The following is a 26,550-nucleotide window of genomic DNA, read 5'->3' as shown; positions in this document are numbered from 1 at the left end:
CTTTTTACCAGTGTTATTTCAGGCAAGTCACTTGACCTTTCTGAGCCTGCTTTCCTTATCTCTTAAGTTGAGAGCTAAGTGAGTTCTACTATTCTTTCCAGCTGTATAGATCTATAAAATAGTTAAATAGCTTTACTGACTCTCCTGTTTAAGATTCTGTGACTTATCTTGAGACAATGGGGAGAGCCCCTGAAGAATTTTGATCAGAGGATCTTGATTAAAGCAGGGTTTGGGGAAAATTAGGACATTTCAAAGGATGGAGTAGAATGGAGAAATGATTTGTAAACACTAAATCCATATGCAAATGAGTTGTTTTTTGCAACTAGAATCAAGGAGGCTAAGTTGGGAGTTTATTCTGATACTTTAGGTATGAGTTAATAATAGACTGCTATATATTGTTAAATTTGGAGTCCTAGAGCTTGGGTTTGAAGTCCTTTTCTGTTACTAACAAGCATAACTTTCATAAAGGCACTTAACCTTCTGGGAATCATTTTCCTCACTTGTAAAATGAGAAATTTTAATTAGTTAACTTCTATAAGGTCCCTTCTACCTACATTTGTGATTTCATAAGAGAGGCTAATGGTAGTGAGAATGGCAAAAGGGGCAAACTCAAGACTTTCAACAAAGAAAATAGTAGGAAGATACCACAGACAGAGGATCAATCAACAAGCCTCTATAAATGCCTGCTGTGTCCCGGGCACTGTGCTAGATGTTGGGTATAAAAATACCCAAAAGAATCTGCATTCAAGGACCATCTCTTGTCAGGGAAGACAAGCAGGTACATATATAATATAGGGATGACCAGATCTGTAATTTCATTCACTCAGGGGAGGAAACTCCCTACTATGCAGACTGGTACTTTCTCCACAACTTGGGCTTACAAACTGGCTAGAGCACTGAGAAGCTTAAAAACCTGGACCCAGATCTTCCTTGCCTCAAGGCTAGCTCTTTCACTGCTACATGTATACAGAGTCAATGCAGAATATATAAGGGAAGTAGTTAAATACAAGCAGTTAGAGAAGGAAAGAACAATCTCTGTGTACACACAGATCAGGAAACCCCTCATGTAGAAGGTAGTATTTGAACTGAGGCCTGAAGGAAGTGAAAGCTTCTTTGAGGTATAGGAGTTGAGAGAATGTGTTTCAGATATGGATAGTTCAATTGAAAGACGGGAAGCAGAGATGGATGTTGCTGTGTATGAGGAATAGTAATATGTATTTCAGAAAGTCTGACCAAACCATAAGGTTCAGGAAGCATGGAGGGATAATCTATAAATAAGCTAGAAAGATAGATTGGGACCAGTGTGAAGACCACTAAAAACAGAGAAATTGAATGTTTTATTCAAGAGGCAACAGGAAACCCCCAAGCTCTTGATAATAGGAATAACATGGTCATATCTACATTTACTTTAATATTTATGTGAAAGATGGATTGGATTGGATTGGGGAGAAACTTAAGGCAAGGACAGTTAGGGAAGCCATTACAATGGTTCTAGGGTGAGAAGTAATAAAAACAACACCTTTATAATGGATGAGAAGTAATAATGGTAAATAGGTAATAAATAAGATGATGGTGCTATTAGAGCAGTGAGAAAAGAATAGGTTCAAGAGATATTATGAAGCTAGAAATGGCAAGATTTAGCAACTAATTGGATATAGGGGTTATTCAAAAATAATGCTGTGATTTCAAACCTGGTAGACTAGAAGAATTAGAGGCCCTTGACAGAAAAGTTTGATGAAGGTCTGGGTTTCGGGGGGAAAAGAATGAGTTTTGTCTGGAAATGTTGTTTATGATTATGTGCTATAGTCACAGACAATACCAAGTTTCTAGTTGGGGGCAGGGGAGGTAGTTCAAAGGCTAAATAATAAATGTCTATTACATGCAAGGCCATTTTTTGTTTCTTGGGTTGCCATGGCCAAACTATCATTGGTCAGTCAAGAAAACTTTATTATATCATCCCAAGAACATCTGAGGATGTAACTAGAAGGACAACAAGCAGATGAGTCAGGGAAAAACATGTTACTATAGCTACAACGAACTATTTGGACTTCATGTGATAGTCCCCCATAGACTGACTAAGAAAATAGCATTAATAAAAAAAGGATAGTAAGAACAGCTGAAGTAGATCAATTATTCACAGAGAAAGGCAGCACACTTTATAAGTTTTTCAAGATATTTGAAAAGACAGATACTAAATAATTGGGGGGATAGAGAGATGGATATTATTTGCCACCAAAAGAAAGCAATGGAGAAAATGATAATGACCAACCATATGCCTACTTTTTCATTTCTACAAAGTCTTTATGATGATAACATATACATATATTAAGGAATATCCTCGATGAAAAGTTGAGAACTTTAGAAAATTTCTAATATTCTTCAGTAAATAACTATAATTATACATTTGACTAAAAGATGTAGAGAATACAACTTCCCACCATAATTATTGTTTGTAAACTATTTAAAAAAAAACTCTTTAATAAAGTAAACTGCTACTTTAATGGCCCTTCTCCAAGAAATATGTCCCATGTGTATGTCAAAATCTTACAAGTTTTCTTGATAGATTTAATAAAGAACTTTGCCCCTCTCATTATTAATATCAAATGAGGCATAAAAAGGAGGCACCTAGCTACTAAAAGTGCTTGTGACTGCATAAACTTCAAATGGAAAATAGATTCTTAAGCGGTGATCTCCAACAGCTTTTTTTGGATGACATGGTGTATATTGCATCAGGCCTTAGAACATACCAAAGCCTCATAAATGAGATCCATAACCACTTAAAGGAAGTCATTCTGTGCACAAAAGTAAAATTTAAGTGGGAGAACATCTTATCCAGACTACAATATGCAGTTGATATAGAACCTAGAGTTATTATGTATCCATTGCTACTGGAATTTAGAAAGGAATAAGAAAAAAGTCTAGAGCACTTTGTGCCATGTAATGTACTAAATATAAAGGATACAAATACATGAAGATACTACTTTTCCTTGGGGAGCATTCTAATTAAGAAAAACATGCAAGAAAGTGATCATCAGAGGGAGGGTGTTTTCAAATGAAAAAAAAAGTAGGATGTTGAGTGTAATTATAGGGTAATTGATTGACTCATCCTTTTCAGGAAGGCAGAATTGATGTTAGGCATATTAGACATAGCTTGAAGATGGCCAAAGAGAAACCTCTAGTTATGGAGACCTTTCACCAATTAGATTGTAGTTCCCCTGGACTAGAGCTAAAGAGATTAGTGGAAGAAATGGCTTGAAGATGGTAAGAGAACAACTGGACAATGAACTGGACCTAAAAATGAATAAAGAAACAAATGAAATAGATTTTATTTGGGAAATTGTAGAGCAGTTTCAATGACTGGTACTACCCTTTTCCCTAAAACAAAAACATCTATAACTTTTTTAATATTAATGTTCTTCCATGGGTCACAGAGTACAACAGCCTCTAAGGAGCAATGGAGAGATATATAGCATAATGTAGCATAAATAATCTGTGTCATATATTACTGATGATGAAATATATTGGGAGGGAAGGCATAAAGAAACACCCATATGATATCCATATAATATTGAGAGAAGAAGGGAAAGCTGCCATTCCTCCACTCTCTTCCCCCAAACTATTTGATGGACAAATTGTGGAGGATTTTATAGGAGTACAGGGACAGGAAGGCAAGGATAGGTTTTGATAGTTACTGCTAGAGGAATACATCAGTGAAAATGCAAATTTAATCCATTGAAGTGTCTAAAGTTAAAAGAGATGCCGTGCTAAGGCACCGAGGATACAAAGATAAAAACCAGTCTCCGTCCTCAAGAAGTGCTTGGCAAGGTTAAGTCATATTGCATTTGAAAAAATAGCATAGTGTGAAGTGATGAAGAATGCCTGTTATTTAGACCACTTTATAGTAAACTCAAATAGAAATAGATCTTTGGAGTCACATAATTGATTTCTAAAACCACATATCAACACTATCTATGTTGTGCTGCATTTTTATTTATTTTGTTAAACATTTCTCAATTGCATTTTCATTTAGTTCAGGGAGGTGCCCTGTAGAGCTTATCTCACAGTATATTTATCTTTGATAGATTTACAAATTAATATTGTGAGCTGACATAAGAATTGAACAGGAGGAGGGTTGGCCCTTTAGATTGCCTTTGAGAAATTGCATAGTTCTTCAATGATTTCAAGCTTTTTCTTGATGTCATATATACCAAAATTATTTCAGGGATAATGTTAGTGGTTGCAAGTCTTCAAGCATGTAGTCTGTGACGACTTGAAGTTATGAATATCCCCAAAGGGGAAGGGACAGATGAATGGTGGGAGAATTGGCATAAAGAACACCTTCAAAGAAAATGTATAATCTTGAAAGAAATTGATCATATGAAAATATATTTTGAAGATAATACGTATATAATCCAGATCAAATTGCTTACCATCTTCTGGAAGGGTGTGGGAAGGGAGAGACAGAGACAATTTAGATCATATAACTTTGGAAAACCTATGTGGAAAATTGTTATTACATGCAATTGGTAAAATAAAATATCTTTACCAAAAATAAAGAGATAGATTGATGACATGACAAAAGTGAGAGATAGCCAATGGATAGCAGGCTCTACATTATGCTTGTAATATTAGGAAAGCAGGAGTGTTTCTTGCAAATTTTGTGGATTTCATGTTATGAACTCATAGAAGGAAATGGAAAAGTTACTCAGGTTAGATAAGCATAGAAAGACTGTGTGATCTTGTGTCAATGGCAGAAATTTCACATCAGTGAAATGCAGTATTATTTGATGAAAACCAGCTCTACAGAATAAAGTCAGTTTATACATTTAAAGCTTAGAGAAGTCCTTTTAAAAATTAGAATCAATAGAAGCCTATTTTTATGCAAGTAGAATTGGAAAGGCTTCAATTATGGGCCTAGTGATGGATTTATCTTTTATCTGAGTACCATTTTAATGAAAGCTCAGAGAGAGAAGCTCATCACAGGTTGATTTTAGTGTGATGAAATTACACAGACTTTTAAAATAAGATGGGGCTATGATAAGTGTTGATAAAAAGTATAATCATGAAGTTAGAAAGCAGGAGGGAATAGTGTATCCATGCTGGCAAAATTTACAGATTCTTGAAGTGTTTGTTGTCTAAGTAAATTTTCATGATTCCTTTTGTATTTACATCATGGTAATGTTTAGATTGCAGGGGTTGGGAATAAGAGGGAAATCCATCCATTGTGATAAAGAAAACAAAAATGCCCAATATAGTAACCACATCTGGCAAAATTCAGCCCCAATACAATGCCCTCTTCCCCCACCTCTCTGCTTTGGGAAGGAAGGTATGGCTCATTATCTTTTTTATGGACTCTGATTGCTTTTTCAATTAACTTAGACTTTGGATTTATTTAGGAATTTAGGCTTTAGGCTGCCCCTTGGGATTCCTTGAAATATTAATGTAAACTGGGAAACATAAGCCAATGACATAATAACAAAATATCCTCATAGAATGTGTATGATGGCCAGAGGAGGGGAGGGCAGAACAAGGCTAGAATATATTTCTTTAGGGGGTAATGGGCAATGAAACTACAGCTCTGTCTTGACCCTTGCCCAATTGTCTGATTCCTTTTCCTTTCACCTAACTGAAGATGAAATTACCATCTCCAGAATAAGAAAGGGTTGTTGCTTCTCTTCCCTTTCTGTCATTTTTCTGTGAAAGCATCTGAAGTAAGAGAAGAACAAGAGGTACAAAATAGCATGCCAAAACCTTGGGAAATACCTCTCTTGCCCTCAACCAAGAAAAATGTATTTGTTCTAATGGTAGAATGTTGTTCAATCATTTCAGTCATCTCCGATTTTTTGTGACCCCATTGGGGATGTGGCTTGCCATTTCCATCTCCAGTTCATTTTTACAGATGAGGAACTGAGGCATATAGGATTAAGTAACTTGCCCAGCATCACACAGCTAGTAAGTGTCTAAGATCAGATTTGAACTTAGGGGTGGGGGTGGGGAAAAGTCTCCCTGACTGAAGTCAGGCACTCTATCCACTGCACCAGTTAGCTAACCTTTAAGGTAGAATAGTCATTGCTTATATCTCCTATATAAGTTATTTATGTCTCTACAACTTAGTTATCAATCCCTTTATAATTTTTAATTTATGAATTGAGGAGCCATGTTCCAATAAATTTCTCTTCTTCTTAATTACAGGTGAAGATGCTGGAAGCAGATTTGGTTGCAAAGATGCTTCGAGCTGTTCTGCAATCCCATAAGAATGGAATAGCATTACCCCGGCTACAAGGAGAATACAGATCCTTGACTGGTGATTGGATTCCATTCAAACAGCTAGGATATCCTACATTAGAGGCATATCTGAGAAGTGTGCCAGCAGTTGTTAGAATAGAGATCAGTAGATCTGGAGAGGTAAGAAGGTAATTGCACATATATACATATATATGCCATATAAATTAAATGAAAACTTGACTTCTCAAAAGTTCACAGTCATAGATTTGAAGAGTTGGAAGGAATCTCAGAGGTCCAATCCAAAGGTTTACCAGGCCATATAATTTTACTTCTAGGGTGGTTACAATCTTAAAAAGCTGTGAATTTCCAAAAGTGAATGTTGTCCTTTTTCTTCCCTGCTTGTTCCACTCTTTTGACTCTCTTTGTCTTTGGTTCCTGGTCCTACATCATGAGCTCACGTGTACTCTCACCCTGAAGGCTGAAAGTGAACTGACTGAAGGTGAAATAATCCATGATTGAGACTTTTTATGTATTTTACTCTGGTCTACAGTATAGGTTCATAATACTCTAGTTACATAATACTCTAGTCAACACATTCAAAGCACAAATTCCCTTAAAAATATCCCCAATACAAGTGGTCATACAGTGACTATAAGTACATTTTACATATGATAAATGAGGAATCCCATTTCATTTTTGGATAGCTGTAGTTGTTAAAGGTGTTGAATCTATATATTTTTCTACAATGAGGCTAATATTCTTTATTATAACTTGTATCCTTTAATTCCAATTCTGCCCTGAATAGCCAAACAGAACACATCTAATCCTCTTTTACAACCTTTCAGATATTTGAAGATAGCTATCATAGTACCATTAAGTCTTCTCTTGTCCAAGCTAAAAAAAAGCAAGTGTTCCAACAGATCCGTGTAGGGATGTGGTTGTGAATCTCCTCACTAGTTGACTGGCTTGAGTTTGCCAGATGCCCATTAGCTTCTTCCTCTTCAAATGTGTTCTGTTGAACAGGACACATACTATAGGACTGTCATTTTCTGCGCCCAATATATCTGTTAATGCAGCCTGAGATCCCATTAGCTTTTTAAGTTATCCTATACTATAGTATTTTTCATGCATCTTTTTCAATTATAACTTAAATCACTGATACTTTTTAACAAATGAGTTGCACTCCCAGTGATAGAACTAATAACCAAATGGTAAGGTACATGTGTAATCTTTAGCCCTTAAAGCACAATTTAGAACCTCTTGCCCTTTGTTCTTGATTTAATATTAGGGCATATATAGTCAGTAAGTAATAAGTAGTAGTCACTTATAGAGATACTGATAATCTATCACTTGTGGATGTCAACATTTTAAAATTATTTTTCAAGTGATTTTAAAAATAAATTTTAAAATGTGATGCACATAATGTGAGCCTAATTTTCTTGATGATATCATGGTTCTGTGGAGGCTTAAGTTAATGTTATTAGTGTAAAAAGTCAGACAAGCAGAGTAGACTAATTGACAAAGCATAGAAAGTGATATGAACATATATGGATCTTGGCAGCTAGTGAGTATACCTGAGAGACTTGGAACCTAAAAGTTAAGGGCCTGCTGGTGATGAAATTGATCTGTTTTCATTCTGCATTCTAATTTTTCTCAGGCTCAGTTTCCTAATTTGTAAAATTGAAATAATCACAGCAGCTGCCTTACAGGGTTTTTATGAGGATCAAATAAGATAATGTATATGTATACACACACACACACACACACACACACACACACACACACACACACACACACACACAAGATAATGTATATATTTACATATATATACATATATGCAAATAATATAATGTATAAGAGCTTTGCAATCTTTAAAGTTCTATATAAATATTAGTTATTATTGATCTCATCATTATAATATGACCCAGTTGGCTTCATTGTATTTCATGGCTACAAATTGTCCCATTATGCTGTCTTGCAGAACTATGTTACAAGGGGGATCAGATAAAAAGAGAGAAATCAGTAAAAAGCCATGACTGCTATTGAAAAAAATGATTCAATATACCCCACAGGCTCAGTCACTACTCATTCAGCACTATCATCATTGTGTATGAAGAGCAACATTGTGATTTGATTCTGAAGCTGATAAATAAAGCTTCTTTAAAAAATTATTAAATAAACTGAGAAATGTATTTTTGCTGGAGTATTATCATTGAGAGAGTATATAAGAGGAATAATTCCTAATTTGGATGTGTATGTGTTTACTGAGATCTACTTGTTCCTGAGAAATTTTAAATCTCAAACTTTTTTCCTTACTTCCTATGAGCAGATAACTTGCTATGCTGTGGCTTGTACAGAGACAGCACGGATTGCTCAACTGGTAGCACGCCAGAGGAGTTCAAAAAGAAAAACAGGAAGGCAGGTTAATTGTCAAATGAGAGTGAAGAAAACAATGCCATTTTTCCTAGAAGGTACGTTCATCTTATATGCTAGAAATTTCAGACTTTGTCTACAGATATTTAATCATACAGAGATGTAATTCATGATCAAGATGAATATTTTCAAATTCCAATTAGCATTAACATTTTTGGTTTTGTACCCTTTCAAAGAAAAAATCCTGAAGTTAGTATTTGAATTTGAAATTGCTATGAAGTAAACTTGATGGAATGAGTTTTTGAAAATTGGTTTCTGATAAAACAAAAAGAAATTGGAAATAATTTCAGGTAGGGTGTCTTAAACTTACTTTTGAAGACATGTATCTTTATTATTATAGAATTTTTGGAGTAAACTTCAACTAGAGTACATGACGTTGACTCCAGATTTCTGATTTAATATTTTATTTGGCAAATTACAAACTTTTTTGAAGTATAACTTGTATTTTTTAAATAAAATCTGGAATAACATGGAACATATGAAATCAATAACATTGTTAAGTACTTATTTTATGCTCATCAGTGAAGAGGATACAAAAAACCATATAAGACACACTCTCAAGGAGCTTACAGACTTAATGGGGAAGAATATACACAACAAGAAGAGCAATGTAGTGAGATGCAGCCAGAAAATTTGGATTCTGGTGCTCATGCTGCTATTATTGTCTTCATGAATGACCTTGGATAGTAGCACTTTCTCCCCCCTGATGTATTGCTTATAATTTCCATCATGAATGTTTCATGTTTGGTTCAGATAATCTCCAGGGTTTTTAAATTTTTAAATCCTTATCTTCTGTCTTAGAATTGATACAAAATTTTAGTTTCAACAAAGAAGAGCAATAAGGGGTAAGTGGAAGTTAAGTGACTTGCCCAGGGTCACACAGTTAGGAATTGTCTGCAGGCATATTTGAACCCAGGACCTTCCATCTCTGGGCCTGGCTTTCTATCCACTTAGTTACCTAGTTGCACTCCCCTACCCCCAAAGTCATTTTAAGTGCTGAAAAACTTAATTTCTTTGAAGTGCCCAAAGAGTGACAAAGAACTCTTCTAGAAGAAACTTTACTTGATTCCTACTCTCCACCAGACTTGTAAGGCCTCTCCTCAGATATTACCTGGAATTTATTTTGTTTATGTATTTGTATGAGAGGTAGTGTGCTTCTAACACATATTGCCCTTGTGACCCTGGACAGGCCACTTAACTCTTAATGTTCCAAGACTACAAGTTGTAGAAAGGTGTCAGTCTCTATTGATAGAGGATTTTCCTCATTCAGAAGTCCCCTGTGTCAGTGAAGTCACAGCTCTTTATGACTATATTTTATATATTCTTATACCTGCACATATTGCTTCATCCAATAGAATATCAGTTCCTTGAGGTAAGACTTCACTTTTCTTTGTTTTCTGTGCACTGGTATAGTACTGATCCTTAGTCAAGATCTTTCTTTGGAAAAGCCTAGAGTAGTGAAGGCAGTCAGATACCAAGCTGGAGCAGTCATAGAAGTAGTTGGAAGACCAGGAAATATAGTATAAGGGCGATAATGAAGATAATATTTTTGAAAAACATTGATGGAACTTATTGGGCTGTGAGATCAGAAATGGAGTAAGTAGAGAGGACTTTCGGGTAAACATGGTGGCAGTCTAGACGCAAGACTCTTCCTCTCCTCAGCATTGACGGATATAGACTACCTCAAAAGACCAAAAAAATACAAATTCATGAGAACGAAAGGACTCTACAGTAGGGCGCAGCATTGAAGATACATGGGATTTGGGCATTTCCACACTATAAGGGGGTGAAAAAGCTCCCATCAAAACACGAACTGATCTACCCTCCTTCACCCCACCTGTGGAGCCAGAGTCAGAGCCAGCACATGCCAGAATCAGTGGGTGAGCAAAGGGCACCTCTAGACAACCAGAGACCTACCCCTGAGAGCAGCTATACCTGAAACCCTAGCAGGCTGAAGAGAGCAGACTGTGGGCTCTTGTGGGAAGATAACACAGAGAAGGGCAGCAAACAGCAGAAGCTGCAGATATTTGAGAACTTGCCTCAGGCAAAATCCTTGCTCCTTAACTCCATACACACATACACGCCTGCCCATCTCACTCAGATTTCTGACTAAAAAAACCGAAGGAAAAACTCCACAGTGATGGCAAATTGTGCCCAGGAGCTACAACCTCCCTCCACCAAAAAAAAAAAAAAAACAAGAAGAGGGGGGTTGACCCTGGAAAATTTTTACAGAGGAAAAACCCAGGCTACAGAGGAAATAGAGGAGGAAATTCAAATAAACCCAAAATCTTACCCCCCCAAAATTGAAATTGCCCACAAGCTCTTGAAGAATTTAAATTGGAGCTTATGAAAATGATGGAAACCTTCTGGCAAGAAAAGTGGGAAATAGTTCAAAGAGAAAATAGCAGTTTAAAGGACAAGAACTCCCAATTGGAGAAACAGCTGGAAGCCACGAAAAGCAGAATAGACCAAACTGAAAAGGAAAACCAGTCTTTAAAGACCAGAATTAGGCAACTGGAAGACAATGATCTTGCAAAACAACAAGAATTAATAAAGCAAAGTCAAAAGACTGACAAAATAGAAGAAAACGCAAAATATTTCACTGAGAAGATGATAGGTCAGGAAAACAGAGCAAGGAGAGACAATTTGAGAATCATTGGTCAACCTGAAAAGCCAGAAATAAACTGAAATCTTGACATCATACTACAAGAAATCATCCAAGAAAACTGCCCTGATGTTCTTGAACAAGGGGGCAAAATAGACATTGAAAGAATTCATAGAACACCCTCTACACTAAATCCTCAAAAGACAACTCCCAGGAATATAATTGCCAAATTCCAGAGCTATCAAGCTAAGGAGAAAATTCTACAAGAAGCCAAAAAGCAACAATTCAGATACCAAGGAACACCAATCAGGATCAGCTGGTACCTTCCACACTAAAGAGACTGCAAGACCTGAAACATGATATTCAGAAAGGCAAGAGAATTGGGTCTTCAACTAAGGATCACCTATCCATCAAAACTGACTATATATATCCAGGGGGAAGTATGGGCATTCAATAAAATAGAAGATTTCCAAGTATTTGTAAAGAAAAGACCATAACTAAGTGGAAAGTTTGATATCCAAACACAAAGAGCAAGAGAAACATGAAAAGGTAAATAAGAAAGAGAAGGAAAAAGGGAAAAAATGTTTTTTTTTAAATTCAAACTCTCTTCTGTAAAGCCTACAATTAGATCAAATTACATATATTAATATATGGGGGAAATGTTATTTGTAACTCAAAAATTATATTCATTATTATAGTAATTAGAAGAATCATTCACAGGAAGATATTGGGGCATTAAGGGCTATAAGATGATATGCAAAAAAAGAAAAAGGGAGGGAGAAATCGAGGATGGCACCAAGAGATACTTGAAAAAATAAAATAAATAGGATAGTTTTTATCACACAAAGATACACATGGGAAGGGGAGGGGAAGAATAATCTTATAAGAAGGAGAGGAAGAGAATGCTAATAGGTAATACTTAAACCTTACTCTTAGTAAAATCAATTCTGAGAGGGAAGAGCATCTATATCCATTGGGATCTTGAATTCTAATCCTTCAGGGTAAGTGAGAAGGGAAAACTGAGGGCAGTGGAGGGGGGGAGTACAAAAAAGGGAGGGAAGGAGAGAGGGGGGAGGGAACTTAACAGGCTCTAAGAAAACAAGAAGGGAACAAAAAGTGAGGGACCAGAGAGCATATTAAGGGAGGGAGGGATTAGGGAGATTGATTAAAAGTAAATCACTGGTTTAAAAGGATACAACAAAGGAAGGAAGGACAGAAAGAACTAGGAGAGGATATCAAAATGCTAGGGAATTCACAAGTGACGATCATAACTTTGAATGTAAATGGGATGAACTCACTCATAAAATGTAAACGAATAGGAGAGTGGATTAGAATCCAAAATCCTACCGTATGTTCTCTACAAGAAATACACATGAGGTTGGTAGATACTCACAAGGTCAGAATTAAAGGTTGGAGCAAGACCTATTAGACCTCAACTGATAGAAAGAAGGCAGGAGTAGCAATCATGGTATCTGACAAAGCCAAAGTAAAAATAGACCTGATTAAAAGGGATAGGGAAGGTAAATACATCCTGATAAAAGGGAGTATAGACAATAAGGAAATATCACTAATCAACATGTGTGCACCAAATGGTATAACATCCAAATTTCTAAAGGAGAAACTAGTAAAATTTAAGGAGGAAATAGATAGTAAAACTATACTAGTGGGAGACCTGAACCTACCACTATCAAATTTAGATAAATCAAATCAAAAAATAAATAAGAAAGAGGTAAAAGATGTGAATGAATCTTAGAAAAATTAGAGTTAATAGATATATGGAGAAAAATAAATAGGGACAAAAAGGAATACACTTTCTTTCCAGCAGCACATGGTACATTCACAAAGATTGACAATATACTAGGTCATAAAAACATGGCAAACAAATGCAGAAAACCAGAAATAATAAATGCAGCCTTTTCAGATCATAAGGCAATAAAAATAATGATCAGTAAGGGTACATGGAGAGCCAAATAAAAATTAATTGGAAATTAAATATGATTCTCCAAAATCTGTTAAAGAACAAATCATAGAAACAATAATTTCATTGAAGAAAATGACAATGATGAGATATCTTTTCAAACTCTATGGGATGCAGCCAAAGCAGTACTCAGGAAAATTTATATCCTTGAGTTCATATATTAACAAATTAGGAAGGGCAGAGGTCAATGAATTAGACATGCAAATCAAAAAACTTGAAAGCGAACAAATTAAAGAAGAAAACTAAATTAGAAATCCTAAAAATTAAGGGAGAAATTAATAAAATCAGAAGTGAAATAACTATTGAACTAATAAACAAGACTAGAAGCTGGTATTTTGAAATAACAAACAAAATAGACAAAGTACTGGTTAATTTAATAAAAAAAAGGAAAGAAAACCAAATTAACATTCTCAAAGATGAAAAGGGAGACCTCACCTCCAATGAAGAGGAAATTAAAGCAATCATTAAAAACTTTTGCCCAATTATATGGCAATAAATATGCCAATCTAGGTGATAAGGATGAATATTTTCAAAAATATAAATTGCCTAGATTAACAGAAGAAGAAAGAGAATTTTTAAATAATCCCATATCAGAAAAAAGAAATTGAACAAGCCATCAAAAAACTCCCTAAGAAAAAAATCCCCAGGGCCTGAATTCTATCAAACATTCAAAGAACAGCTAATTCCAATACTATACAAACTATTTGGCATAATAAGCAAAGAGGGAGTTCTACCAAACTCCTTTTATGACACAAATATGGTAATGATTCCAAAGCCAGGCAGGTCATAAATGGAGAAAGAAAACTATAATAAAAAATAGGCAATGATGAAGAGACCAGGGTATCACTCTTTCCAGATGATATGATGGTCTAATTAAAGAATCCTAGAGAATCAACTAAAAAGCTAGTGGAAATAATCAACAACTTTAGCAAAATTGCAGGATACAAAATAAACCCAAATAAGTCATTAGCATTTCTATATATCTCCAACACATCTCAACAGCAAGAATTAGAGAAATTCCATTTAAAATCATCCTAGATAATATAAAATACTTAGGAATCTAACTGCCAAGACAAACACAAGAACTATATGAACACAACTACAAAACTCTTTCCACACAATTAAAACTAGATCTAAATAATTGGAAAAACATTAACTGCTCATGGGTAGAATGAACTAACATAATAAAAATGACCATCCTACCCAAACTTTTATTTACTATTTAGTGCCATACCCATCAAACTACCCAAAAACCTTTTTACTGAATTAGAAAAAAACATAACAAAGTTCATTTGGAAGAACAAAAGATTAAGGATATCCAGGGAAATAATGGAAAAATTGCAAAGGAAGGTGGCCTTGTAGTCCCAGTTCTCAAACTATACTATATAAAGCAGTGGTCATCAAAACAATATGATACTGGCTGGCTAAGAGACAGAAAGGATTATTGGAATAGACTTGGGGTAAGTAACCTCAGCAAGACAGTCTATAAGCCCAAAGATCCCAGCTTTTGTGACCAAAATCCACTATTTGATAAAAACTGCTGGGAAAATTGGAAGATAGTGTGGGAGAGATTAGGCTTGTATCAACACCTCACACTGTACACCAAGATAAATTCAGAATTGGTGAAAGACTTGGACATAAAGAAGGAAACTATAAGGAAATTATGTGAACACAGAATAGTATACATGTCAGACCTTTGGGAAAGGAAAGATTTTAAAACCAAGCAAGACTTAGAAAAAGTCAAAAATATAAAATAATTTTGATTACATCAAATTAAATTTTTTTTGTACAAACAAAACCAATGTAACCAAAATTAGAAGGGAAGTAACAAATTGGGAAACAATCCTCATTACAAAAAACCTCTGACAAAGGTCTAATTACTCAAATTTACAAAGAGCTAAATCAATTTTACAAAAAAATCAAGCCATTCTCCAATTGATAAATGGGCAAGGGACATGAATAGGCAATTTTCAGTCAAAGAAGTCAAAACTATCAATAAGCACATGAAAAAGTGTTCCAAATCTCTTATAATCAGAGAAATGCAAATCAAAACAACTCTGAGGTATCAGCTCCCACCTAGCAGATTGGCTAACATGACAGCTATGGAAAGTAATGAATGCTGGAGGGGATGTGGCAAAGTGGGGGCATTAATTCATTGCTGGTGGAGTTGTGAATTGATCCAACCATTCTGGAGGGCAATTTGGAACTATGCCCAAAGGGCGCTAAAAGACTGTCTGCCCTTTGCCCTTTGATTCAGCCATAGCCCTGCTGGGTTTGTACCCCAAAGAGATAATAAGGAAAAAGACATGTACAAGAATATTCATAGCTGCGCTCTTTGTGGTGGCAAAAAATTGGAAAATGAGGGATGTTCTTCAATTGGGGAATGGCTGAACAAATTGTCGTATCTGTTGGTGATGGAATATTATTGTGCTAAAAGGAATAATAAAGTGGAGGAATTCCATGGAGACTGGAACAACCTCCGGGAAGTGATGTAGAGCGAAAGGAGCAGAGACAGGAGAACATTGTACATAGAGACTGATACACTGTTTTACAATCGAATTTAATGGACTTCTCCATTAGTGACAATGCAGTGATCCTGAACAACCCGGAGGGATCTATGAGAAAGAACACTATCCACATTCAGAGGATAAACTGTGGGAGTAAAAACACCAAAGAAAAACAACTGCTTGATTACATGGGTTGAGGGGGCTATGACTGGGTATATAGACTCTAAATAAACATCCTAGTGCAAACATCAACAGCATGGAAATAGGTTCTGATTAAGGGCACATGTAATACCCATTGGAATTGTGAGTTGGCAACAGGAAGGCCGGGGGGGGGGGGAGGAGAGGGAGGAATAGAATATTATTTTTGTAACCAAGGAATAATGTTTGAAATTGACCAAATAAAAGGAAAAAAAAGAAATGGATTATGTATAGAAAATGATTTGCTAGTTAGGGTAGTAGACAAGGTATGGCCTAGAATGTTAGTTCAGCTGAGGAGTAGGAGACCCCGAATAGCCAACATGTTTGAAAGCAAAATAGTGATATAATGAATACTGAGTTTTAGCAAGTATGTATGATCCCATATTGTATGTCTTTTATAGGAAAACCAAAAGCAACGCTCAGACAACCAGGATTTTCTTCAGAGTCTGAAAGAGACAGCAAAAAACCTACACTCTTAAGAGAGAAAGTTGTTAAATCTGGTAATGAAACGTCACCATATACCTTGCCTCCTACTCTTGGAAGTGGGGTGTCCAGAGAAGTGCCAATGCAAAGACATGTGACAATGATAAATAGGTTAGTATACATAGTTTGTTTGAAACACAAAAATCAAATGTTTTGCCAAATAAGTCTAATTTTACTTTTAAGTAAATATTTATCAAATTATTTCAATATGAATTCACTTGCACTCCAATATGTAATCTTAAATGAGTAAAACCCCACCAATAAATCTCAGCTTCTCTGCTATACAATTCTGTAGTCATTTGACCCTTAATATGCATTCCTAATATTTTTTAAAGTACCTGATGTATTTAGGATTGGAATAACACTGAACAAACAAAATAAGCAAAGTTTTAGCCTATCAGTTAGGACTTTAAGCTCTACCACACCCTGCAGTTTAAACATTTTCAGTAATAAATTGCTTAACAAGTATAACTAGTGCTTAATACTTCCTCTGTAAATAATAGAAATTATACCTTTTCCATGATTTCCATCTTCCCAATTAGTATATACATCTTTTGGTTGAAATGATCAGATTGTTTCAAAATGGTACCCTAATATATTGTGCAACTTTTATGAAAACTTTACTGTAATTACTTTTTTTAATTTTTAAGTGAAACAATTGAGATGCTAATTTTCTATTATATCACTATATGTACATTTAAATTCCTATGTTCTTTTACTTGTGATCAGTTAATAAGATCTTAGAGAAGAAAGGCCAGAAAGTAGGAGTTAGGAGAGTTGGGTTCTGTGCCACTAATCAGTCAAAGTATTTTAGAAAAATAATTTGAACTCTTTGGGCAGGAGTACCTTTTGTAAAATAAGCTAGTTAGAGCAAATGAAATCTACTTCCAGCTCGAAAATTTCTTTGAATCATCCTGTTTTATTATGTTCCAATCTCTGTCTGCACATACATTCTGTAATTGTAAGAGCCAGCAGCTAAGAAGATAATATTGTATGGTTTTGATTTCATAAACATTAAAAAATATTTTTTAGCTCTGTCACAGTAACAACTCTGAGACAGAAAGTCAAGGGCTAGGCAAATGGGAGTAAATGACTTGCCCAGGGTATCACACAACCAGTGTTTGAGGCTAGATTTGAACCCAGGTTTGCCCAACTATAGGTCTGGCACTCTATCTGCTGAGATGCCTAACCTTGATTCCATAAACTTTAAAGGAGAAATGTATTCATTCTTCTTTCTTCCTATGAATGGTGTGGATGCTTTTGATGGAACCTGGGATTCCAAGGATAAGATGGAAGCACTGAGTAGAAAAAGGGCAAGACATGTCCCCTCCTCCATTTTATTTTATCAAATTGATAACTATTTAGAGGTGTTACAAAGAACACATTTTATGTTAACATAAAATTACATTTTTATATGTTAGGCATTATATTTGTGTTCATTATTGTAGTATCTGCATATTCATTTTGGGGTCAATTAAACTGCCATCATGCTCAATTAACATTACTTAACATTTTAGAGCTAGTCTGTTGAAAAGTAATGGAGTAGCTTAGTAATTGTACCATCAGTTTTATTTCTTACAGATTGCTCCTTGGTAATCACATTAAAGATAAATAATCATTATTGTTATGCCTTAATAAGTAATTCAGTAACTGATGAATATTCACCTATTTAGCCTTTCTACCTCCTAGCTACATACATATCTGCAATAGTTTATTTGTACCCTAGCCCTTAGTTAAGAAAAAGGACCAACTCACTGTTACAGCTCTAACTCCATCTATCTCCTATTGCTGTGATGGTGAATTGATGGCACATGTACCAGGGATGGCACACAAAAATCTCTCTGTGACCCAGTGCCACCTTCCTTGCAGCATAGAGTTTGCCAGAGTTCCTAACTGGAAAACCAGAGGAAGGTGCAGCTGGGGCACTCCTCTCCCCCTCTTCCCAAGCCTGAGTGCATCACCGCCTCCCTGCCCAGCAGTCCAATGGGAGTGCTTCCTCCTCCCTCCTCCCCGTGTGAAGTAGAGGGAGGAATCAGAGTGCGCCGGCACTCAGTGGGCACATAGAATGTTGAGGGGAGCATGGTCATGGCACTTAGTATGGAGGGTGTGGGGGTGGTTGGGGCCTGGCACTCCATCTTTAAAAGGTTCCCTGTCACTGTCTTGTTTGGGACCAGGAAGAGAATTGGGGGATAGGGTGTACACTGCACCTCTAGCCCTGGGAATTTAGAAAGGAAACAAATAAATTAAAAAAAAAAAAGAATAGACAATATGACTTCTGGTTGGTAGAAGAGGAAGTTGGTGAGTTTTCTACTCCTAGAGTAGAGCCTAAATCAATTATCAGATCTGTTCCTTTCATTTAATATGTATCCATTCAAACAAGGACAAGTCTTGTTCAGATTAGAAAATTCTCTGACACCATAAGGAAAAAATGTATGGAGATATTTCTCATGATTGATTTCTCAGTTTCTGTCTGGGTAGGGTGGTAAGAGGGAAGAAAAACTGGTTATATATGAAAGTCAAAATGTTGACAAATTAAGTAGCTAATTAGTAAAGGAATATGTCCTTTTGCTTGTTACCTTCCTTGGGGAGTTTCCCTCCTTGGTGCTATAATCTCTTTCCTCTGCAGAATTGTTCTGGGAACATACTTTGAGTACACTGAGGGAAGACTACTCGGATTTTTCTCCCAACATAACTGGGAAATTTTTCTCTACTCAATCAAGTATTTATTTTTTAAGCACCCGTCAGATGCCAGAGTCTTTGCCAAATGCTTGTCAATCAGTGAAATGAACCCTCCTTGGAAGGAGAAAGAAATCTATTAATGGTTATAAAAAGAATCACTTTATAGAATCACTTTATATATATATGTGTGTGTGTGTGTGTATACATGAACATTTATTTATTTTTAAAACTCTTAACTTCTGTCTTAGAATCAATACTATGTATTGTATTGATACTATGTGGTCCTAAGGCAGTAAGGGCTAGGCAATAAAGGTTAAGTTACTTGCCCAGGGTCACAAAGCTAGAAGTGTCTGGGGCCAAATTTGAACCCAGGACCTCCCACCTCCAAGCCTGACTCTTTTATCCACTGAGCCACCTAGCTGCCTCTTGAATGTATATTTATTCACCTTACATTTATACTTTATATGTTCATACCTGCCTTATCTACTGCATTAGAAAGTAATCTTCTAGTGTAGATGATAGGATTGTTTCATTCTTTGTATTGTCAGTGCCTGACACCGAGTAGACATATAATAAATATCCAATTTTATTAATTGTATCAGCATATTCTTATTTGTCTCTTCTAAAAATAGTAAAGTGTGTATACGGTGTCTGACCTCCTGGGTCCAAATAATCATGACTCATATTTGTAGAACCCTTTAAGTTTCTACATACATACTCACATTATCTCATTTGATCCTCAGAATAATACTTTGAGGTGGGTGGGTGCTATTGTCACTCCTATTTTACTCTCAGTAAAAAGTGTTTATGTTCTATAATATCTATGTATACGTGTATATTTTGTTTATAATTAGTACCACTGTACTAATGAGTATATTATAAAGTTTACCCATAAATAGAAATTTTGTAAGGATGAGATAAACATGAAATGCTTTGAAAATATTTTATTAATGGTACAAAATCTTTATTTTTCTCATTAAGCATATAAATTATACTTTAAGTAATTGGAAACAAAACAAAAATCTTGGTTTTTCACTGGGGTACAGCAATTTGAAGATGTGATTCAACATTCACTTTGTTTTAATATTTGTTTTTAATGGTTGTCATGGCTGAAAGATACCTCTCAAGTTCATAGATCCATACAGAAAGTTTGTCATCTAAATTGTGACACTTATTTTTCAAACCTTTAATGCAAAGGATCCATCAATTCCACCAATTGTGCAAAGATTTTTGTTGACATTCGACTAGTAAATTTTCATCTTCTCTCATATTAATCAGTTGCAATGTAACTTTTTTTTAAACAAATCATTTCAGAACCCACTGAAATGCTAGAAGGTTTTTTTGAGTGTCAAATGAGAATAATATTCATAAAGCATTTTACAAATGATCGAGTACTACATAAATGTTGTTATTATTTATCCAAGAGCATCCAAAATGGTTATGAAGTTTGTGTCAAAGAGATCAGTTCAGGTACTTGAGATTTTTATCTTAAAGACAAAGAAGACTTAGGGGCGGGTGTGACAGTTGTCAGCAAGAAATTTAAGGGCTAAAGACTTTGACTTGTTCTATTTCATTTGAAGTAGAATTAGGGACAATAGGTGGAAGTAGCAAAAAAGTGAGTAGAATGGATTCTTTCGTAAGGTAGTGAGTTCCCACTTAATGGAAATTTTCTAACAAAAGATGGATTGAAAGTTTGTAGTATATGTTATAGAAGGAATTCTTGTTCAGATATGGGTTGTTCAAAATGGCATCTGGTTTCCCTTGCTAGGCTTAACTCCCTATGCCAAGTACATTTTTCTGTGTATTTACCCTTTGTGGAGTATAGGCAACTTTGTGGTACAAATGCCCAGCTATACCCCTACTAATAATGATATTTAAGCAACCTGGATTTCCTTGCATGCAATTATAATGATGGGGTGTTGGTCATCTTATTTTCTTTACCCTTGCTCTCTTATCTGCTCTATTTGTTATCCTAACTTGCTTTTTCAAGATACTGTAGGTTTCCAGATGGAAAGAAATCTTAGAGGGCAGACTGTATGCAATTTTAGAGTAGATATGGGAGACCCAGGTAGTATAGTGGATAGAGTAGTAGGTCTGAAGTCAGGAAGAGACTCCTGGATAGTAAAATGAGAGTAATAATAAGTAACATCCACTTATTTCAAGAGTTGTTCAGAGGGTCAAATTTGGCTTTCGACACTTACTAGCTATATGACCCTGGCCACCCTGTTTGCTCACCTATAAAATGAACCGGAGAAGGAAATGGCAAACCAAATGAGGTCTTAAGGAGTCAGATGTGATTGAGTTATAAATACTAGGAAAGTGGCCCTAAGACTTTTCTTGGTAGTTTTACAATAGGACACATAGCTTGTGAACAAGCAGGTATAGTCTGTCCCTAAAACTATTAGGTCTTACCTACCATTCCCCTAGTAACAACCTTTTTTCTTACTAAGAGATAATGTACCCTGTGGTTTTTTTGTTTTTGTTTTTGTTTTTTAATTTCCACAAGTCAGGGGCCAAACAGATTAGCCTGTATGATTCATTCCTTTTACTACTAGGTGGAAACACTCCATATGGTATCATTCTAGTGATTTTAATGCCACAAAAAAGTATTTTATATATATATGGCTTAGAGTCCCCTAGGGCCTTATCAACTTGTCTTTAGGATTTAGGGTTGGGTGAAATTGAAAAGTGGAGAATTGGGGGAATCCCAAATTTAGAGCTTCAAGGTAAGCCAATTCCTTCATTTTCCATATGCTGAATCTGAAACTTAGAGAAATTAAGTGACTTTCCCAGGATGCTAAGTTTCAACTCAGATTTTCTGACTCCAAATCCAGTGTTCTTTTCATTGGGTAAAATTGATTTCTGCAAATAATATTGGAAGGTATAAAAGGGGTCTCTTAGAATCAAAGCCATTAGAAACTTTAGTGAAACTATAGCTCACATCTGTATGATTTACCTTAAACTGAGATCCAGGATAGAATGCAAAATTGTTTTTCTACCAGGAAAATTCTACTGGTGGTAGCACAAAGAAAAACTCAATTGAGAGCCACATGAGTTTTTTTTTTAATTATTTAGGTTTTGATTTATGTTTAAGAGAGAATTGTGAGATATTCCATTTATCTATTTTTACAATTAAGGTCAGCCAATAGAACTAAAAAATAATTTAAAATTAATTTGTCATATAATCTAATAGCAGAGCTGAGAAAACAAAGTCAGAAATGAAGCAATCCTTGCTTTTAAGGTACTTATTTTATCAGAGCAGACAATCTGCATACACGTAAGTAAATATAAAATGTATTTCAAGTAAATATGAGGTAATTTAATTGGCAGGTTGGTCAAGGTGCTTGTATATAGAAGGTAATGATTAAGCTGAGCTGAGTGTGGCTGGAAGCAAAGAATTCTATGGCAGAGGAATTATGTGTCCTGGATCTGGGCAAGGCAGGGAATGAAATATTATATGTGAGGGACAGCAAATAGGCTGATTTGGCTGGAAGCATAAGATACAATGGGAAGAAATATGTAATAATTCTGGTAATGTAAGCTGGAGTTTGATTGTAAAGAGCTTTAATAGCAAAGAGAAGAGCTCATATTTTATGCCAGAAGCAATAAACACTGTAGCCAAAGCTATGCTATCTCTTTGAGTGGGGAAATGAGTCAGAATTGGACTTTATCCATTTCATTCTTGTGTAGGGGTTGAATGGAGAAATTCGTGGCAGGGAGACTGTTGGAATCAGCCAGGTGAGAAGAGAGGACTAGGCTAGGGTGATGGCTTTGTGAAGGAAATAGTACCAGAACTGTGAAAAAGCCAAAATGATAAAGACAATACCTTTAGAATGCAGGGTCTGGGGAGATGATAGTAAATTGGAGAAGTTAGAGAAGGAGGTGAGTCTTAAGCTAGGGGACCTGAAGGTTCGATGAATTGTAGATCGGTATAAAGAAGAAAGAGGTCATTCCAGGCAGGATTTATAGTATTACCAGAGATGCAGAGATAGGAGCTCACATACTCTTCTCAAGACACAGTGAATAGTAGACCAGTATGACTGGAATGAAGTATTCATTTTAGTACAGTAGGTGGTAGTTAAAAGTTGGAAAGAGCAACTTGTACCTGACTGTACATGACATCAAATGCCAAATTAAAAGAGTCTGGACTTTATTTAGTAGGTAGCAAGGAAATATACTGAATGTGTATTCATAGAGAAAAGACATAACCAGGGAGTTATGCAACTGGTTATATTTTAGAAAGATTTAACTTGACAGTAATATAATGTTTCAGAGAGACTGGAAGCAGGGAAATCAGGTAGGAAACTTAATTCAGTAATCCCATTCTGGGATCATGAAGTACTAGACTAGGGCAGTAGCTACAAGAATAAAAATAAGGATAGATATAGATATAGATATAAGAGATACTTATGAAAAAAGTGACATGAATTGGAGTTGATTGGATATGAAGGTAAGAGAAAAGTCAAGGATTCCAAGATTTCAAGCTTGGTGTGAGTGATATATATATATATATATATATATATATATATATATATATATATATATATATATATATATTTTGTATTTATTTTTTAAAGGAAGGCAGATACTAGTTTGGAATGAAGGGATGTTAGTTTTAAATATGTTGAGTTGAGTTGAAAGTCAAATATTCAAGCAGAAATAACTAGTAGGAAGTTAAAGATATGCTTAAAGAGGGAGGACAGAGCTAAAGAGAAATATTTGGAAATTATCTTTTTAGTCGAAAATGGCAAGAGCAGACATTTAGACCTGTGATTTCCAGTCTGATCTTCCTAGATCCAGAAAAGGTAGAAATGGCAAGATCTAAGAACATGCTTTGAAGCCTTTACTATCAGTAAAAATGCTTTGTAGAGTTAAATATAGGTAGTTTGATGTGGAGTTAACTAAGTTGTTTTACTAAATTTATCAATTTCTCTAAAGTAGATTCTTCATCACATTGCAAGGAACTCTTTCCCATCTCATGAAGTTATACTCTCTGGTGTAAGATCCTTTATCTGTCTTCTAGTTTGTTTACTCTTTTAGTCTAAATTTTGGGTAACTGCAGCCTATATCTCCTCTTGCCTTCATTCCTAACCTTAAGGAATCTTCTGATTATGTTTTCTTTGGCCAAAAGACAAACCAAGATACCTTTCAAGTCTGGATGTTGCTAGGGGTGCATGATCTCACTAGCCTGTATTTTCAGGTGGCAGATTACCCGAATTTTGGGATCAAACTTTAAGAGTTTAACTGAATCTTTAAAAGTAAAGTCATAAAGTATTCTAAACATCTGTTTTCCTTTGGTGTTAGCACATCATCGATGCTTCTCTCCTTTGCTTTTTAAACAGGAGTTTGGGAAACCATATGACATAATGGCTTGTACAGAGTAGTAGGCTGGTATAAATTATACTCCTGCTTCTTTAATGATGGACAGGCTGTTGTAGATTGTTTCATTTTCCTACCATCCTCTCACTTAGAGACTACATTTTCTTGCTATTATGCTTTACTACTCCCTTATTACTAGGTTTATTCTGCCTCCCTTTTTCATTCCCCATTATCAACTGTTCTTTTTTGTCACTGCTATTTTTCTTCTGACACAAAAATGGATTAAATTTATCTTGCTTGGCCTCTGATCAGAAGCAAACACAAGCAAATGAGTTTTCAAAGAAAAGTACAGGGTTATTATAAGGAAATTCATTCCAACGGTCAGAGGTACACAAAAGATAAGCTGCCTCATGAGAGGCTTTCAAAGGAAGACTGGATGACCTCATTTTAGAGTGCCATGGGATGCATTGTTGGGCAGGTAGAGGTTGGATTAGATGGTCCTGAGGTCCAAATCAGCTTCTGGACTCTGTTGCCTTGCTTTTCTGTTTTTTTCCTCCGATCTATGGCTTTCAATCTTTTTGACCACCACTAGCTAATGTTCTTTTTCTTTTCTTTCTTGGTCTAGAAAATAACCAATTACTTTTTAAAAAATTAAGAAAAAAAATGAATCAGTGAAAGAGCATTTATTAAGCTGTTACTTTGTGCCAAGTGCTGGAGATACAAAGATTAAAAAAGAAACAATCCCTGCCCTCAGGGAGTTTACATTCTAATAAGAGCAGATAACATGGGGGAAAAAGGTGACTAGGAAAGGGATATTAGTTCTATCATTGAGAATGGACTGATAGTGAAATGGCCAAACTGCATGACTGAATGGGTTGTAGTGTCAACCTTACTTCCTTTTGGGGTTTCTAGGGAGGTTTGACACTGGACTCTTATAGTAACAGATGAAGATTCTTTACTGTTGTTGGCTCTCTCCAGCTTCCACCTGTAATTTAGGATTGTCGTATTACCTTGGCTTTGGTTTTCCAATTTTAACAGTCCAAATAATTAAATGTGTTACATCCTATGAGTAATAACCTGTTTTAAAATTAGCTTCTGAGTTAATCAGTAAAAATTTAATTAGCACATACATATATATATGTATATATATATATAATACTGTTCTGAAGCATTATTAGTATAAAATTTAGAGATAATTAAGAACTCTAGGAAATTTTAAAAGAGAGGAAAAAATAAATGGGCATATGTTTGACATACATGGGGCAATTAGAGAAAAGAAGAAAGATAAGAAAAAAGATGAAAAAAGATATCAGGGGAGAGGGATGCTTGAAAATAGCCAAGGGAAGAATGGAAGGTGGAGGGAAACAAACAGGAATGATAACCTCTATCACCTCCTTCCCCTTAACTGTTCTCATCTTCCCTGAGTGCTGCACATACTATTACCTCTTTCCTCTCTGTCTCTTTCTCTGTCTCTCCCTCCCTCCCTCTCTCTCCCTCCCTCCCTCTCTCTTTCTCCCTCCCTCTCTCTCTCCCTCCCTCCCTCTCTCCCTCCTTCCCTCTCTCTCTCCATCCCTCTCTCTCTCCCTCCCTCTCTCTCTCCCTCCTTCCCTCTCTCTCCCCCTCCCTCTCTCTCCCTCCCCCTCTCTCTCTCCCTCCCTCCCTGTCTCTATCTCTCTGTCTCTCTCTGTCTCTGGCTTTCTCTCTCTCTCTCTCCTCCCCTTCCCCACCATGGCTGACTGAAATTGACCAATTCAACTTGGCATCTGAATCCCTGATCCCCCCTTCCACAGCCTGCTTGCCCTTTATTTCTACTCTTTTGTTTGGTTCTTCTAGGTCACATCTTCCCCTTTATTTACCTTCTCCTAAGCACAAATCAGACCTGCCATGCCTACCAGAAGCCCAGCCTCACATACAACTTCAGTTAGTTTAGGTCCATTGCTTTTGTTGCTAGTTCTTTCTCCATCTCCTCTATCCCCTGTTTCATTGTAGTATCATGGAACTAAAGTTGAAAGAAATTTTAGAGGCTGTCTGGTCTAACCATCTCATTTTGCAGATGAGGAAATTGAGGTTTCAGAGGTTGCCCAGGTCATATAAGTAATGAGTGATACAGGAAGAATTTTAAT

The 26,550-nt window shown here is 35.8% G+C and overlaps 1 protein-coding gene across 9 annotated transcripts in view; it reads left to right on the top strand.

Annotated features, from left to right (window-relative positions):
* Window positions 1-26,550, top strand: part of TDRD7 (tudor domain containing 7) — a 123,264-nt gene that overhangs the window by 27,852 nt on the left and 68,862 nt on the right. For 7 of the 9 annotated variants that reach the window (XM_056806687.1, XM_056806686.1, XM_056806684.1 and 4 more), the window contains 3 exons: window positions 6,193-6,405; window positions 8,555-8,696; window positions 16,348-16,540. In XM_056806687.1, the coding sequence (XP_056662665.1) occupies window positions 6,199-6,405; window positions 8,555-8,696; window positions 16,348-16,540 (542 nt within the window). In that variant the 5' untranslated portion in view covers window positions 6,193-6,198. Of the gene's footprint in view, window positions 1-6,192; window positions 6,414-6,702; window positions 6,725-8,554; window positions 8,697-16,347; window positions 16,541-26,550 lie in introns of those variants that run through there. The other 2 variants (XM_056806691.1, XM_056806690.1) reach the window with 2 other exon arrangements.

The sequence above is a fragment of the Monodelphis domestica genome, chromosome 7, assembly GCF_027887165.1.
Source record: "Monodelphis domestica isolate mMonDom1 chromosome 7, mMonDom1.pri, whole genome shotgun sequence".
In the NCBI taxonomy this organism is placed as follows: Eukaryota; Metazoa; Chordata; class Mammalia; order Didelphimorphia; family Didelphidae; genus Monodelphis; species Monodelphis domestica.
The sequence above is the reverse complement of the archived record's forward strand: the minus strand, read 5'-3'. Positions and strand labels throughout refer to the sequence as shown.